The sequence below is a fragment of the Cyprinus carpio genome, chromosome B21 (genome assembly GCF_018340385.1).
Source record: "Cyprinus carpio isolate SPL01 chromosome B21, ASM1834038v1, whole genome shotgun sequence".
In the NCBI taxonomy this organism is placed as follows: Eukaryota; Metazoa; Chordata; class Actinopteri; order Cypriniformes; family Cyprinidae; genus Cyprinus; species Cyprinus carpio.
In genome coordinates, this window is record NC_056617.1 from 13975785 (window position 1) to 13994254 (window position 18470).

General features: G+C 36.4%; 1 protein-coding gene across 1 annotated transcript; it reads right to left on the reverse strand.

The window, feature by feature from the left end:
* Positions 1-226: 226 nt before the first annotated feature.
* LOC109070619 (multidrug and toxin extrusion protein 1-like) lies at positions 227-17767 on the reverse strand. The gene is given in 18 exon segments (XM_042748495.1): positions 227-565; positions 646-721; positions 800-894; positions 2933-3065; positions 7136-7205; positions 7494-7569; positions 7737-7845; positions 10294-10361; positions 10446-10559; positions 11179-11276; positions 11410-11507; positions 11776-11820; positions 11927-11969; positions 12224-12372; positions 12447-12515; positions 12597-12698; positions 17494-17643; positions 17645-17767. Coding segments are annotated over 18 exon segments (1749 nt in total). The 5' UTR covers positions 17678-17767; the 3' UTR covers positions 227-344.
* Between the last annotated feature and the right edge of the window lie 703 nt (positions 17768-18470).

Below are 18470 nucleotides of genomic sequence, written 5' to 3' on the forward strand. Positions count from 1 at the left end.
ATAAAGAATATCTCTTTGGATTTGAGACTTTAGTCTTTGCAACTTCACAGATCTTCTTTATGCACCAAGACCTTGTAACACTCCAAAGAGAAAGGAAAAATTGAAATCACATCATATGACCCCTTTAAAGGATTTTAGAAAAAAACTCAACACCACCATCTAGTGGACTGTAAAGAAATTGATTTTATTATTCTACCAAATAGTATAATAAAAGATTGATACTTGGCATCCGTGTATCAATACAGTATCGCCATGGAAAATATCGCAATAATATGCTGTATAAAATTTTTCCCCCACCCTTAATTGCAGACAAAGCTCTGTATTTATTTTGCTAATCTGAGAAATCAAGTGAGCACCTCATTTAACACAATCCCTCCAGCTAGTATAAGCAGCATGAAGAAAATCGCAAGTCCTCGACGGATAACGAGCTGTTTGGTGGTCAAAACCACATCAACTGTGATCTTTGTGCCAGCATCTGTTATTCCTCCACCTTCACTGAGCCCTTCCACATCTGTGTTTGCATCTGTTTGGCCTTCTTCAGTGTGCTGGGATTCCTGTGGTACTTCTTAACAAGGACAAAGGACAATTTTATCAGTCAACAGGGAAAGTCAATTTTATTCATTTTTCACCACAGACAGAAAGTACCTTCTGTGCAGCCCTTAATCATAGCGTAAGATTCATCTTTAGTCTTAGGGTCTTGTACACCTGCTCTGATCAAGGCCTGAAAATAAAAATAAAAAGACTTAAGTTATTATCTGTCAAATTAGAATATAGATGTGGATTAAGAAAGCAGACCCACCTCTTGAGTCGCTTTTTTCCAATCCAGTTTGCAAATGAGGATGATAAAGAACAAAGACTGTAGGAAAACGCATCCAACAAAACCAATCCACTGACCTAACAATTGAGAGAAGACACAAGAAAAGATGGATGGATGAAATCAGTGTGGTAACTGAGTTTAACCCTCTAATGCTTCTAACTTACAAGTCACACTTGTACTCCTAGCCAGTTAAAATTGACCAAACACCTTGAGTGAATCTTTTTTTCAATTAAATGAATGTACTATATTTTAGTTCAATACTATTTTTAATTAGTATTTGTATTTTAAGGGTATTTCAATAAAATAGTGAAATAATTTTTGTGTGTCTATTTTGCACTCGTCATGTTTTAGAATTTAACCCCTTCATTGCTGTATATTTTTTCTGCATCATTGTATCCCAAAAAAGTGTAAATACAAAGTTCTGTAATGAAACTCTACATGGCGCAAACTGATAGGTGCTTAATTCAATCTGCTAGTAATCACATCATCTACACAGCGCTGCTGATTGGTTTCTGGTGCACCAGCAGCCAATGAGCTTGCTGCTCAACATGCAAATACTTGGACAGTGTTGGCTGTAGCAGTTTGCAGAGTGCTTTCAGAAAGCATCTACAATCAAGATCTCAGATAATAAAATGCTCTTTTAATCCATATCACTGTGCATATTGTGTGGTTTGCTTATATAAGCGGCTGCATTTACACAATTGAGTTTTTGCAGCAGCAAGTACCCTATTATATGAAATTGTTCTCTGCGCCGACTCTGCTACAGATCTGAGAACAGGTTAAAATTAAACAACCATGGCTTGTATACACTATCAACTGGGGTGCATCATATTTAGCCGCATGACCTCCAATATGGAGATATTTTTGTTGCATTATTCCAAATAAATAGATAATGATTCACAAATAAATGTAAACAGATTAACAAGAAATAATGTCACAAACAACTTTGCCTGGCATTCATTTGTGAATCGTGTCCTGTGCATTTGTGGATTGCTGCAAGCATTTGTGGATTTTGAAACATTTCTAGCGTCGCACTGACAAATCCACAAATGCGTGAACTCCACCCACCATCTACTCCAGCTAATCAGATAATAACCACTCTTCACTGACCAGTTGTAGCACATTCTTGCTATAGCCAATCACGCTATTATTATTTCCAAAAGCATGTAAAATATAATACTGTGGCTTGGCTTGATATACAATCAAATGGTATCAGTGGTATCCAATTTTAAATATCTTTTACCGTACCAATTTTTATGGCTTTTATATTTCCTATTTGAGCCAATGCAGATAAATTAATTATTTCTGGGTAAGACTGTCCTGAATGTAAAGCAAAACATTACTGGCTATAGCGACAATGTGGTACGACTGGTCAGTGAAGTGTGGTTTTTATCTGATTGGCTTGAGTAGACGGTGGGTGGAGCCCACTTATTTGTGGATTTGTGAATATGTTTTTTTTTTTTTTATGCAAATCTCATTTTATTTATTTGTGAATTTAATTCATGTTTGTGAAACTCTAAGATTTATTTGTGGATCCCATTCAATGTATTTGTGAATGTGTGTTTTTTTTTTTTTTTTTTTTGGTATTCTCTTTACATTTATATGTAGATCATAATCTATTTATTTGGGATAATGCAACAAAAATATCTCCATACTCCAATGATGTGTTCATTTATTTCCAAGGGCGATGTTTCATTATGCTGTCATTCATTCATCACTCCTAATGGCTTTTCACTTATAAGAGGATAAATGGGTAATGTCAGTGACAATAGTAAAAAAAAAAAAAAAACAAAAAAAATTGCATATTAATATTAATTTGTGATTGTTGCTCAGGTGGTTGCTGGGTTTTATTACCTCTATCAGCCTGCCACATTTCTAGACTAGAGTCAAGCCATTTAGCGTGGTAGGCCAGGCACATATTAAAAATTCATAGGTTTTTTTTTTTTTTTTGTCAACAGTAACTGAGCACCAGAGGGATGAAAAAGTATTTTGATTACACAGAGGTTGTTCAAGTGTATTTAAGCAAAGCTACTGTGAATGTTTCTATTTCACCACATTAAACTCTTATGTTATCATGTAGCTTCCCAGGCTTGAATGTGTTCGCAAGACACCTACCAATTATGCCCATGCTGAGAGCAAACATCAGAGACACTCCAACTGGCAATCCCACAAAATAATATCCCACAATATTACAAAGAGCACCGAGCAGCTGCTTTCCAGCACCTCTGACAATGCCACCTGTAATGCCCTACAGATAGAATACACACATACACACACACACACACACACACACACACACACATATATATATATATATATATATATATATATATATGTATTAGGAGTGGCACGGTTCGCTGAAAAAAAACCGAACCGTTCGGTTCACCACACACGATTCGGCGCGCGCTCGGACCGCGGTTCAACTTAAATCTGACAAAGCATCTGTAATATGGTTTGCTATAAATAGCACGTAAAACAAACAAGGTTCAGCTAATATATGTTTCTGTTGATGCATGCGCATTCTGGAATCCCAGACATTATAACAACAGCGATGAGAGAAAATGAGAAGAAAACCCTGGAAAAAAAAAACCCTGGACATGAGAAGAAAAAAAAAATGCTGTGGTATGATCATTCATTTTTTCCGTCATCGAATGGTTGCTGATAGCGTGCCCTCACAGACTCATTTAAGCCTTGCGAGTTTAAACATGTAAGAGCCAAAGGACGCGCGCAGTGAGAAAAATTGTGCATGCGCTCACCCGAAGCGCGCAAACCCGCGCCTCAGAACGCGCGCAAATATAAGCTCTCTCTGAAGTATTGTGTTTAAATGGACAAATTCAGACAAAAAATATAGCTGCAAGCAGCAATTACGGGGCCAAGCACTCCAGAGGCAAATTGAGTAGCTAAGCATATAGAGCATCAGACCAAACGCAGAAATGAGTAATTGAAGCCATTTTAGGATTATTGTAATTGAAATGGCGGAAAAATCATAAACATAAGCACTAGTATTATGAATAAATGGCTTATCAATTTTGACCAACAGGAGGCGCTGTAATCAAATCATTTTGGTGTGTTCTGTGTGAGGTGACAATGGCACACAAAATTTGGTGTCAGTATGCCAAAGCATTGCAGAGATACAGGCTGAAGTGTCATTTTGGCATCATGCCTGAAATTCGTCGCTGTGGTATGCGAAAACGGTTTTGTCTATCGATACAAAATCCATAACATTTTGTCAGCACAGTCTGAAGATCATCTGATTCAGTTTTGGTGACAATCGGACCAACGGTTGATGAGGAGTTCAAAAAAGTAGGTTTTCAACATAAATCAAAATGGCCGACAGGATATTTGGCTTATTATGACATAATTGATATGTATGTTGTCGGCATGACCCAAGGAATATTTAGAGACCAGTTTCATTACAATAGGTCAATGCAATCAAAAGTAATTAGCATTTTTAAAAATTTCATAGTTTAGAATTAATGAATGGTTTATAACTCCAGACCAATAAGTGGTGCTGTTAACAAATTTATGTGGCATGGTCTTACATAGTTTGGTGTAAATATGTCAAAGCTTTGCAGAGATTTTCACAATTACAGCAATTTTAGGATGATTGTAATTGAAATAGCGGAAAAATCATAAACACAAGCACTAGTATTATGAATAAATGGCTTATCACTTTTGACCAACAGGAGGCGCTGTACTCAAATCATTTTGGTGTGTTCTGTGTGAGGTGACAATGGCACACAGAAAGTTTGGTGTCAGTATGCCAAAGCATTGCAGAGATACAGGCTGAAGTGTCATTTTGGCATCATGCCTGAAATTTGTCGCTGTGGTATGGCGAAAACGGTTTTGTCTATCAACACAAAATCCATAACATTTTGTCAGCACAGTCTGAAGATCATCTAACTCGATTTTGGTGAAAATTGGACAAACGGTTGATGAGGAGTATGAAAAAGTAGGTTTTCAACATAAATCAAAATGGCGGACAGGAAGTTCAGCTTACTCTGGCATATTTGGTATCTATGTTGTCGGCATAAGCCACGTAATATTTTGAGACCAGTTTCATTGCAATAGGCTAATGCAATAAAAAGTTATTAGCATTTTTATAAGTGTAATTATTAATGGTTAATGAATGGTTTATTACTCTTGACCAATAGGTGGCGCTGTTACCAAATTGATGTGGCATGGTCAGTGTGAGGTGACAATGGCAGGTGACAATGGCACATACAAAGTTTGGTGCAAAAATGTCAAAGCTTTGCAGAGATACAGCGTCAGATGTATTTTGGCATCTTACGAACAAATTTGTTGATGCGCTAAATGAAAACCCTTTCGTATATCAACACGAAATCCATAACTTTTTGTCAGCGCACTCTGAAGGTGATCCGAGTCAAATTTGGTCTAATCGGACTAACGGTCTAGGAGGAGTTCGAAAAAGTAGGTTTTCAACATTAATCAAAATGGCGGACAGGAAGTATGGCCAATTTTGGCATAATTGGTATCGATGTTCTCGGCATGACCCAAATAATATAGTGAGACCATTTTCTTTTTAATAGTAAAATTTTTTCAAAAGTTATTAGCATTTTTAAGATATTTCATTATAACTTTTGACCACAAGGTGGCGCTGCCACCAAACTTTTTGAGTAGCATCAGGGCATGGAGCCAAACATTTTTGTAATTATTTTCGTAACGATACGATAATGCGTTCAAAAAATACAGCATTTTAAAACATAATTCAAAATGGCCGACACGTGAAAATTGGATATCATTCAACTCGGCATGATCCACCCAATCTAAAGAGACCAGTTTTGGAGTTATAGATTTTTGGATAAACCATTCAGAAGTTATAAGCAACAATATGCATTTTTCATATCTCCTGACCACTAGGTGGCGCTGCGTCGAAACACTGCAGGTGGTCTCAGTTCATGCTTGTTATAACACCCACCAAGTTTGGTCTCAATATGCCAAACCGTTGCGGAGTTATAGCCTCACAAGCATTTTTGTGTGCTTTTCGTAGAATTTGTTCGCGTGGTATTCGAGAACGGTTGGACGAATCAACTTGAATTCCATAACTTTTTGTCGGCATCGTCTGAAGATGATCTGAGCCAATTTTTGAGAAAATCGGACAAACCGTCTAGGACGAGTTCGAAAAAGTAGGTTTTTCGAACAATTGAAAATAGCGAATTTCATTCGACTCGGCCTGAGCCAAGGATTCAGAGGAAAAAATAATTTTCATTTTCTGGCTTACGGTTCAAAAGTTATTAGCATAAAAATATTGAAACTTTGGACAAGTGGTGGCGCTAGAGAGTTGGAGTTAGAGACTTCAAATTTGCTATAGTTAATGTTGGGACTTTCCTCTATCAGTGTGCCAATTTATACAACTTTCCCGCAATCGGTTCTATGGGCTGCCATAGACTTGCGGTGGAAGAAGAAGAAGAAGAAGAAGAAGAACGCCAACGATTTCAATAGGTGCCTACGCACCTTCGGTGCTTGGCCCCTAATTATGTTAAAATGCCCGTTTTGGTATGTATCCTATAGCAGACATAGCCGGCTGAACGTAGGCCTACTGGATCAGTGCATTCTCTTAAAGTGACAGTCTTTTTATTAATCGAACAGCAACAACAAAGAAATCACTCACTGCTCTTGATTAAAAAGCTTTTGTAACTTTAATGAGGAATAATCTTTTATTTATACAGTCCAATATGCAATGCTGTTTTACATTTGATTACTTTATTCAATTTCTGTACATAAAAACTGCTAGACCTACCTAAACAAAAAAAAAAAAAAAACTGAAACTCACTGTTTATTGTTTGTATCTTTACTCTATTGTATTTATTTGTGCTGTTGCTCGTAGTTAGATAGAATATTCTTCCGTTTTTAATTAAAAAAGTATAGTTTTTCCATAAACAGCACATACCGAACTGAAATGAAAACCATGACTCTAAAACCGTGAAACAAACCGAACCATGAAAAAGTTTAACCGTGCCACCCCTAATATATATATATATATATATATATATATATATATATATATATATATATATATATATACATATATATATATATATATATATATATATTGAAAGCAAAATATAGACATCAGAATATAACAACACACTTTTATGAAACAAGAAAAAACAATACACCAGTGATGTAATAATATTTTATGAATAATGTCTAGTTTTAATATTTTATGCAATTTAGCTTCACAAAGTAAATGTATATTTACAGATGTTCAGTTATAGAAAACAAGTCTTTTTTTTTCTTTTTTTTTCTAGTGCAAAATTTAGTTACAAATAAAATATTGGACAAATTAAATCTTACCGCAATGGCATCAAATAAATAAAAGAAGCAATATACGATCATGACCTCTGAGACTCTGAGCACTATCTCCCTGTAGAGAGAGATAGTTTAGTACACAGATCAGATATTAATTGTAGAATGTTTTAATGGCCACAAATCCATGCTCCCAATAAAATAATTTTTTATTTATTCAGAAGATGGGACTTCTTTACACAAGATGACATACTGCATGTTGCAGTTTCTCCTTTTCATATTAATAAAGTGTACCTTCTTGGTACTGTATGTACAATTCTTGGAATATACTCAATATCCAATGTAAAATGTTATATTGCTTTTTAGTGTAATGCAGTCTGAACAGTAGATTTCTGTAAACACTTACTCTTCTTTGGTAAAGATGTATCCAATAATATCTTTTGTGCTTCCAATTAAGGTTGCAACCACACAAGAAACAAGCACTAGAAAGAATAAAGCACACCATGAACGTAAACCAAAACCAATAACCATTAACCAATAACTATATAAATGGGCATTTTCATACTAAACAATGTTCAATCATTCTTTGAAACATTTGGGCATCTTAAGCATCAGTTATGAAAAAGCTGTTGATGAACAGATCACATACTTCCACAGGCTAAAGATACTTTGGCAGACAGCTTGGCTTGTTCTGTGTTTTCAGCTCCGAGTGCATTTCCCACCCTCACACTGGCTGCCACTTCAAATCCTAGAGGAAACTAAAAGGTGAGAATAATAAGAAACTGAATGACAAAAGAAAACACCTTATGTTCAAGCTAATCTGTGTACTTGAAACAAAGGAATTAAAATGTAATTTATTACAGATGTTCAGAACCAGAACTTGTTGCTGCTGTAACTGTTTTCTTTTTGAAATTATTCTTCTACTATCCTATTTCAACAGCAATGATTTTTGTCATTTTTTTGTTATTGTATTCATTAAAACTTTACAAACTGTACATGTACAGTACTTCAGTTATTTCTGGGGCTAGATTTAATAATCTTAATTAAAGAATGGGTTAAGTCTGTGGTTGCTTGGCAACTGTTACAGATTTTAAGTTAAACCTCACACAAACCTCTTTCCCATGAGGGGAAATCTAAATCTTCAGTAAAGTGGTACAGATTACGCAGCTGCAATCCTGTGCATGCTCTTCATACAAACCCGATTCCAAAAAAGTTGGGACACTGTACAAATTGTGAGTAAAAAAGGAATGGAATCATTTACAATCTCATAAACTTATATTTTATTCACAATAGAATATAGATAACATATCAAATGTTGAAAGTGAGACATTTTGAAATGTCATGCCAAATATTGGCTCATTTTGGATTTCATGAGAGCTACACATTCCAAAAAAGTTGGGACAGGTACCAATAAGAGGCCAGAAAAGTTAAATGTACATATAAGGAACAGCTGGAGGACCATTTTGCAACTTATTAGGTCAATTGGCAACATGATTGGGTATAAAAAGAGCCTCTCAGAGTGCCAGTATCTCTCAGAAGTCAAGATGGTCTGAGGATCACCAATTCCCCCAATGCAGCAAAAAATAGTGGAGCAATATCAGAAAGGAGTTTCTCAGAGAAAAATTGCAAAGAGTTTGAAGTCACATCATCTACGGTGCATAATATCACCCAAAGATTCAGAGAATCTGGAACAATCTCTGTGCGTAAGGGTCAAGGCCGGAAAACCATACTGGATGCCCGTGATCTTCGGGCCCTTAGATGGCACTGCATCACATACAGGAATGCTTACTGTAATGGAAATCACAACATGGGCTCAGGAATACTTCCAGAAAACATTGTCGGTGAACACAATCCACCGTGCCATTCGCCGTTGCCAGCTAAAACTCTATAGGTCAAAAAACAAGCCATATCTAAACATGATCCAGAAGCGCAGGCGTTTTTTTCTGGGCCAAGGCTCATTTAAAATGGACTGTGGCAAAGTGGAAAACTGTTCTGTGGTCAGACGAATCAAAATTTGAAGTTCTTTTTGGAAAACTGTGACGCCATGTCATCCGGACTAAAGAGGACATAGGACAACCCAAGTTGTTATCAGCGCTCAGTTCAGAAGCCTGCATCTCTGATGGTATGGGGTTGCATGAGTGCGTGTGGCATGGGCAGCTTACACATCTGGAAAGGCACCATCAATGCTGAAAGGTATATTCAAGTTCTAGAACAACATATTCTCCCATCCAGACGTCGTCTCTTTCAGGGAAGGCCTTGCATTTTCCAACATGACAATGCCAGACCACATACTGCATCAATTATAACATCATGGCTGCGTAAAAGAAGGATCCGGGTACTGAAATGGCCAGCATGCAGTCCAGATCTTTCACCCATAGAAAACATTTGGTGCATCATAAAGAGGAAGATGCGACAAAGAAGACCTAAGACAGCTGAGCAACTAGAAGCCTGTATTAGACAAGAATGGGACAACATTCCTATTCCTAAAATTGAGCAACTTGTCTCCTCAGTCCCCATACATTTGCAGACTGTTATAAAAAGAAGAGGGGATGCCACACAGTGGTAAACATGGCCTTGTCCCAACTTTTTTGAGATGTGTTGATGCCATGAAAATTATTGTCTCCTCAGTTCCCATACATTTGCAGAGATACGTTTTCTCAGTTTTAAACATTTGATATGTCATCTATGTTGTATTCTGAATAAAATATTGAAATTTGAAACTTCCACATCATTGCATTCTGTTTTTATTCACAATTTGTACAGTGTCCCAACTTTTTTGGAATCGGGTTTGTATGAATATGCAAGATTACAGCTGTCAGGATCTAATACTTTGATAATTTGTTCAATTTGATATATGTTACAGTTGCTTTAGGAAAAAAAATCAACAAAATAAAAGGCTGGTGTATTTAGTTACAATGTATGATCTGGTTGCTGTAACCAACCCATGTATCCACCCATGCAGAGGATAACAAAATAATATTTGCTAATGAGAAATGATACTTTAAGTAATGTAAATAGTTAATGTGGAATAACAGAAATCTTTGTTCCACAGTTCTGTCAACAGGTTTTAATTTCAGTTTATCTTTTATATGAGAGTAATGCTTATATCTTGACCCATTGACCAGTAAAAAAAACTGGTGCTGTTGAGTCTGAGAAGACCCCTGAAAAGTAAAGTTTTGTTTTTAAGACAACATTTGTACACCTACCATATGTGCAATAGTGGCTAGCTGATACACAACAGATTGGGCTCCTAGCTCAGTCTCACTGATGAGCCCTACAACAATAAAATACATCAAGATCACAAATATATTCATGACAAACAAATTTAATTACATAAAAACAATAACATATCGCAAACCTGCTAGGAATCCACCAATCTCAAATGTCCACCACTGCACACATAGCATGAGCATGCTGGGAAAAGCCAAGCGAATGAAGGCACCCCATTCCTGCAGACAGTCAAGAGACCAGCCTAGGATACATGGGAAAAATACACACATTTAACACATTTATATATCAGACTAATTAACAATAAATCGAACACCAGATTTATTTATTTAATAATAATGGATGAAGATCAAGCAAAAAAGATATAACGTTTCAACACTGAGTACCTATGTAGGCAGTATTTTATAAAAATTAACCTGGTGAGACATGACTTATCAGAAACATTTCAGTGAACTCTCCACCACTTCATTTTAAAAAGTCACATAGTGAACAACTTTCTGGTAAAATATTAAAAAAAGAAAACAATGTAATTTGCACCATAAGACATAAAACTGTTAGATATTTCTCCCACAAGTGACATAATCACCTTTGAAATATTTATTTAATGTTAAAACAATTTTTAAAAGGTGTGTAATTTATGGAATAATAATAATTATAAAAAAATGATTAAACTATAATAACATTTAAACATTTCAAAACTAGCTTATAGTGAAAAGGCATGTGGTGGTGAAAATACATCTATCAGTCACATTCCTTGACTCTTTTAAGTTTTGAATGTCATATTGCACTATAAAACAGAGCAAATCTTTTGTGTCTTATATCATAAACCATACACTCTCTTGAAAACCAAATAAAACAGTCACCATCCCATGTGGCTTTATGCAGGCCCTTCCAGCGGATGTATCCATAGAGAAACACAGCTAAGGAATACTGGGAAATAGTGTTTGCAGCAGCAGATCCTCTGTGAAAAAAAAAAAAAAAAAAAAACTTATTGCGACCTCATTATTACTTTTAAGCCTTTGTTCTTTAGAAATAAATGAAAACAATCTAAGATCCCTGGAAACAGGATAAACAGAATCTAGACAGCTTCTTACGGCACACCAAGATCAAGCAGATGAAGGAAGATGTAGTTTATTAAAGCATTGAGGATGTTTCCTGCTGCTCCTGTGATGACCTGCGGCCAAATAATGCCCTAAACAAACAAAGAAAAACAGACCATCATACTGAAAAAAAATGGTACCATTAAAATTACCAATTTGTATTCAAGTCAAAAATATTATTTCATATCTAAATCACTCATATCTAAAACACACGCACATATATTTTATTGATTAAATCAGGTAAAAAATATCTCTTTAAGGTAACAATTGCTGGTTACCACTTTTGACAGTGTAAATTAAACTATATATGAACACTAAACTCAGGCAAAATAACAATGGAAAAACATTGCCTGGGTTTACCTGATTTTGAAGATACCGTCCTTGCAGCTGATACATAAAGGCAGCCTGAAAATAGTTTTTAAAAGTCATATAGTGGAACGTATAGTGGAATAGTTTTTAATTGATCAATTATTCATAGTTATAGTGAAAACATTTCAAATTTGTCACTCACAGGCAGAGCAGGCATGAATATTTTTACATAGAGTTGTGACAGACTGTTGAGAGAGAGAGAAAATAATCACACACAGTTAAAGAAGCTTCACTGACACAAACTGTAGGTCCATGTGACAGTCACATGCCCAAATGATATGACATTATGTTTAAACCAACTTATTTCACAATACTTGTGTAATTTGCTTCCATTAAAATATCCTGACAACTAGTTTTTTATCAGCAGATTCAGGTACGTTTTGCTAAACAGGAACATTATTTAATGCATAACATCCAGTAAATGCTGAAAGTGTCAGACCTGGCCACACTGGGACTCTGTCGGACAGCCAGCAGGATGGGCTCAGTGTTGATAAGCAGCGCCCAGCAGGGGAAACAGGCCAACAGGAGGATGAGAATCCCTCTCTGAAGTATCACGCCCACCCGCTTCAGATTATTACTTCCAAACGTCTGGAGGACACAATTCAATTCAAATGACACCTGAGTAAAATGACACTCACATTACTGAACATTCACTATCAGACCTGAGAGATGAGTGTATCGCATGCAGATGCCAATCCAGAGCCGATGGAGATGCCAGTCACATTAATGACCTGTGAGCGAAAAGGATGTATTTACAAATGTAATGAGCATTTTAATGAATTCCAATATAATGAAGTAATTTGTGAACTCACAGCAATAGCCAGAGCCACACCGGCCAGTTCAGTTTTCCCCAAGTGTCCACAGAACACAGTGCTGATAAAACTGATCAGAAAGATCATCAGCTGAGATATGAACTGCACAAAGAGAGAACACGTTTTGGGGATCTGATAACAACCACAAGACATTGTCACTTTTTTTTTCCAGTGTCAAAGGGATAGTTCACCCAAAAATGAAAATTATCCCATGATTTACTCATCCTCAAGCCATCCTAGGTGTATATGACATTCTTCTCTCAGACAAATACAATCAAAGTTATATTAAATAATGTCCAGGCTGATTCATGCTTTATAATGGGAGTGGATGGTAGCCCAAAATTTGAATTCCAAAAAATTGCACACATCCATTATAAAAGAAGTCCACACGGCTCCGGGGGGTTAATAATGGCCCTCTGAAGCAAAGTAATGCATTTGTGTAAGAAAAATATCTCTAGCTTCCGCTAACTGCCATTTGCGCATTCACGAGAGAGTGGCTTCCAGTGGATTTATTTAATATAACTCCGAATGTTTTCATCTGAAAGAAGAATGTCATATACACCTAGCATGGCTTGAGGGTGAGTAAATCATGGGGTAATTTTAATTTTTGGGTGAACTACCCCTTTAATACTCAAGGCCGCAGTGTGTGACGTTGTTCTGGGGAAGACGTGGCCTAATGGTTAGAGAGTTTGACTCCTAACACTAAGGTTGTGGGTTCGAGTCTCGGGCCGGCAATACCACGAATGAGGTGCTCTTGAGCAAGGCACCGAACCCCCAACTGCTCCCCGGGCACCGCAGCATAAATGGCTGCCCACTGCTCCGGGTGTGTGTTCACGGTGTGTGTGTGTGCACTGCTGTGTGTGTGCACTTTGGATGGGTTAAATGCAGAGCACGAATTCTGACTATGGGTCACCATACTTGGCTGTATGTCACATCACTGTCACTAAAGCTAAAATATTGTATGTTTGATTTGTCATGTCCTCTATTCTTGAGACAAAACTGATTACAGCCAGTACTAAGTATTTGATCATTTTACATTATTCTACGATTTCCACAGGCAACCTTGGCTGTCAACCAAACATGAGCTCATAGGGTGAAAACCCTGTAACATCATTTTTTGTACAATTGTACGCATGTGTTAAGGGCTTCACATAGTCACACCAATGAGTCTTCTATTTGTTCTGCAAAGTGCCCAGCATGCTGTGGAGAGTGTGATTAAATCGCTCTACTGGGATTCCTTGGGGATGGTACGGGTTGGTTCTTACTTTCCGAAATCCTGTGATGGCACACAACTCTTTTACGATGTGAGACTCAAAATCCCTTCCCTGGTTGCTGTGCAGCCGTTCCGGAAAACCATAATGCACAAGGAATTGCTGCCAAAAACACTTGGCAACAGTAGTGGCTTTTTGATCTTTTGTAGGAACTGCTACCGCATTTTTTGTGAAATGATCGGTAATGAAGAGTATGTCTTTTGTGTTCTTGCTGTTTGGTTCCAGGGAAAGGAAATCCATGCACACAAAATTCCATTGGTCTCGTTGTGCATATTTTTACAAGGGGAGCAGCCTTGTCTGGTTGTGTTTTTCTCCTGAAGGGGTCATATGATGCGATTTCAAATTTTCCTTTGTCTTTGGAGTGTTACAAGCAAAATAGTCTCATTCACGAAAATAAGATGAATAGATTGATCACGATCTATAGATGAAAATAAGCATTAGTGGTGGTAGTACCACGGGTTTTGCTATACAGACTTGCAAGGTTCTGTATGTGATGGATCACAGTAGGATCGCCAAGACATGGTCTATGAAAAGGTAGGCCAAGAGAACTCAGAGCCTCTATAGCAGAGCCATGTTCAAATTCAATTATTATCTGTCCGTAGTACTCAGACTGACCATCTGTTATTTTTACAGTTCTTGAAATTTTCCCATACTTCTGCAAAAATTCAGCAACTTCTTCATCCACAGCAGTATCTGATAACCCACTAACAAGAACACATTAGAAACTTTAAATCCTCCTTAATTAATATATCCATGTTTACCGCTCACAAAACAAATTATCATGGGTATTGATCAATAAGATGAATTATTGCTTACTTTAGACTGCTTAAGTTTCAGCATACACAGTTCAGTAACTTCAATTTGGTACCATTTACAGGATCTAGAAGGTATTTTGGAAACCTGAATCCTTCAAAGATATCAGAAGATAAAAGAGAGATCTCCTGGCTGAGCTCGCCACGTTTACACAATACTCAACTCAGGGTCACTGAATTCTAGTATAATGAATGGCACAACCAGACGTTATGGATAATAACACACAAATTACCATTTCACATGAACTGTATTGAAATAACAAATATAACACAATTGTTATCACAAGAACCACTGAATGTGTCTCCCTTTTTTTTAAGTTCCTCAGTCCAGTCTTTCAGATGACAAAAAAATTTTCCTTTAGTGGAAATTAGTTCTGACTTTTGGTTAAAAAACAAACAAAACAACAACAACAACAAAAACAAACAAACAAAAAAATTAAAAAAGAATTACCAAAAAAAAAAAAAAATGTTCTATCCAATCCCAATCTGGAATTTAGAAGAAAGGGGAAAAATGCATTCAAGGTTCCACTGATGTCCTACTGCAGTAGCAATTAATGACTCCATGGATCCAATGATCAAGGGTGCTTGGCTCGCCATCTTCCCTCTGGAAGAATTCAATTGCATACAAAAAACCTGGCGTGATTCAAGTTCACACCTGACAGAATGCTTCAAATCCAATGGTTCAAGTGCTCATGAAGATCGCAATCATCTTTTTAGAGTGAGTATCAGTTTGCAACTAATACAATGCATTTATAGAGTAATCAATTCAAACTTCCCTGCATCTGCACAACAGATCATTTTGATCCACTCTCTGCCAATACTCGCTCGCATCGCCCCAGAAAGAGGGCGGATCTTTTTGGGTTTGCAACTTCACTGGATGAGAAGTGGTATAATAATGCGTTATAAATCCTCCACCATTACTGTCAACACTGGAGCCCCTCAAGGCTGCGTCCTCAGTCCGTTCCTTTACACATTATATACTGACGACTGCTGTAGTTCTTCTGACATTATAAAGTATTTCAAATACTTGGATGACACAGCCATACTCGCCCTACTTACTGGTACGGAATCAGTCACAGCATATCATCAATCTGTTGCCAATTTCACTCAATGGTGTACAGATAGTCATCTCCTTCTTAACATTATTAAAACAAAGGAACTTATCCTGGAGACGCGCCAAAAATCCTCCACTGCTCACTGCCATATTTCCATCAAGGGCCAGTCAGTGGACATTGTGAACAGCTTTAGGTACCTTGGCATTATTTTGGACGATAAATTGAGTTTTCACCATCACACCATAGACATTCACAGGCGCTGCCAACAGAGACTATCTGTCATATGCAAACTCAGATCTCTTTCAGTCAAACCACATCTTCTTCTTCTTTTGTACCGTAGCATCATTGAACCCGTCCTTCTGTACTGTGCCACCTGCTATTTCACTATACTTTCTCTCACTAATAGGAACAAGCTTCTTAGAATCACTAAGACATCTTCAAAAATAATTGGTCTTCCCACACCCAACTTGCCGGCTCTCATTGACGCTGCTACCATTCGCAGAGCAAATACCATCATACAAAACCCCAGCCACCCTCTTAACTCATGTTTCACTCTTCTTCCCTCAGGTCGCAGATATAGACAACTGCATTATAAAAAAATCACGACTAGGGAAAAGCTTTGTAATTTCAGCAATAAGAGCGCTGAATTTACAGAAAGTCTAATCTACTCATGTGTACAAAATTCTGTGTTGTACGTGTATGTTATGAGTGTTGAATGTTACTTTTTGGTACGGACTGTGGAAACAAATTTCCTCTATTGAGGACAATAAAGAATGAATATGAATATGAAATGTACCAAATCCTTTCAATACGTAAAGTCTGTCAGATCGTAAATTTTACATCTTAGTCTACATTTTAATATCAGAAACCGTAATAATAGGCTAGATGCAAGATATTACTGAGCGTTGACTCTGGATAATTGATTTTTAGAATAGAGATCGGTTCTCCCACGATTCTGAAAACAAAACATTAGACAAAAACAAAATTACATGTAAGCTAATATTCACTTAGGCTTCTTAAAAATGATTTATTTAATGTTATATATTAGTCTAAAATGTTATAAATGAGCCCATTAAAAAAAAAAATGTGTAAAAAAAAAAAATATTTGAAATAAATGTTCGTTTCGTTTTCGGACGAATCTCTTGCTTGAATGAATTAGACATCATCACATGCATTTTAACAGTCACTGGTCACTACCTACTGGTATAATGTAACATACAATCTATATTTGAAGCATACACAAGTTCCAAAGGTCAGTTTCTCATTTCTCAGAGTCTATATCCGGACTGTAAACTTTTATCCTAATACTTTCGTTATTATTTAATGTTTGCAACACAGAAATGTAGCCTACTGTGTAGACTGTTTGTGAAGCTGTTTAAGGCATAAAGCCTGCACAATGAGCGCCGCTCTCTCTGGATCAGCAGATTTAAATATTCCAAATACCAGAAAAAGCAGGTTTAAATATTCCGATGTGATTTTGATTTCAAACGTTTAATAGACGTAGTGGAATAATCGTCATGGCAATAGATGTTTTAATGATTAATCCATATGAGCCTATAGCCTATGTAGCCTGTCATATTTTCTACCAGACCTCAAAAGTTACCCGGATCCATGCACAAAATGAAAATGAAAAGGAAACTTAAATTTTGAACTTTACAAAACGTTTTTCAATCAACATTGAATTAAAATCATCTCGATATATGGTTAGTTAATTGGCAACAAGCAACGTAAAAAGGGCCTCTAAAATCTATTCACTTACCACTGGTCCAGCCAGTTTTAGCAGCTCTACAATTTCTTCTTTATAATTCACCGGTAACAAACTCCGGGACTTTTTTCGACATCATTCACAAACAACCTTTGAACTTGATGTTGACTGATCATCATCATTTTTCTCCGGTTTTTGAGTGCCAGTTTATCTGGTTTACTGTATTAATATTGTCCATTTTTCGTTATTTCTAACGTCTTTAATTGACACAAAGCAGCTCACATTTGGTTACAATACAGGACTACATTTGCATGAAGGATATTGTGCTAAAGGTCCATTGCAGGGAGACGTCACTGCATGCTCGGGTCAGGTTTCATTAAAGGGGCACCAATATTTAAACAGGAATTTCAATAGAGACTGTGGAACTTCATTAATTTATTAATTTTTGGTTTGTTTTTTAATATATATATATATATATATATATATATATATATATATATATATATATATATATATATACACACACATATATATATTGTTTGCGATTCAACTTTTAATACACTGCTGATTTCAAGTCCTTACACAAGTCATTTTCATTTTCTTACCAAGAATGCTATGTTGAGAGCAAACATAAGGGACACTGTAATTGGGAACCCCACAAAATATCCCACAGTATGTTACAAAGAGCACCAAATGATTTTGCTTTCCATCACCTCTGAAAATGCATACAGTACAATAGCCAACAACTGAAGAGAGAGAGAGAGAGAATTTAATTAAAACTCTAAAAAAAAAATGAATTATAAAAAATAGAATGAAAAGGTAAAGAAACATACTTTTATTTTTCCACAATAATATGTATTTTGTATATGGATGCATTTTTATTACATTATATTAATTTTTTTTATTACAATCGGATTGTTATAATGGTATAATTATAATTTAAGTTAGCTGCATGTAATTTATTCAACCTTCAATTAACAGGAGCAGCTGTGGCTGCTTATTTACCCCCACAGTTTTCTATGGAGATAGCA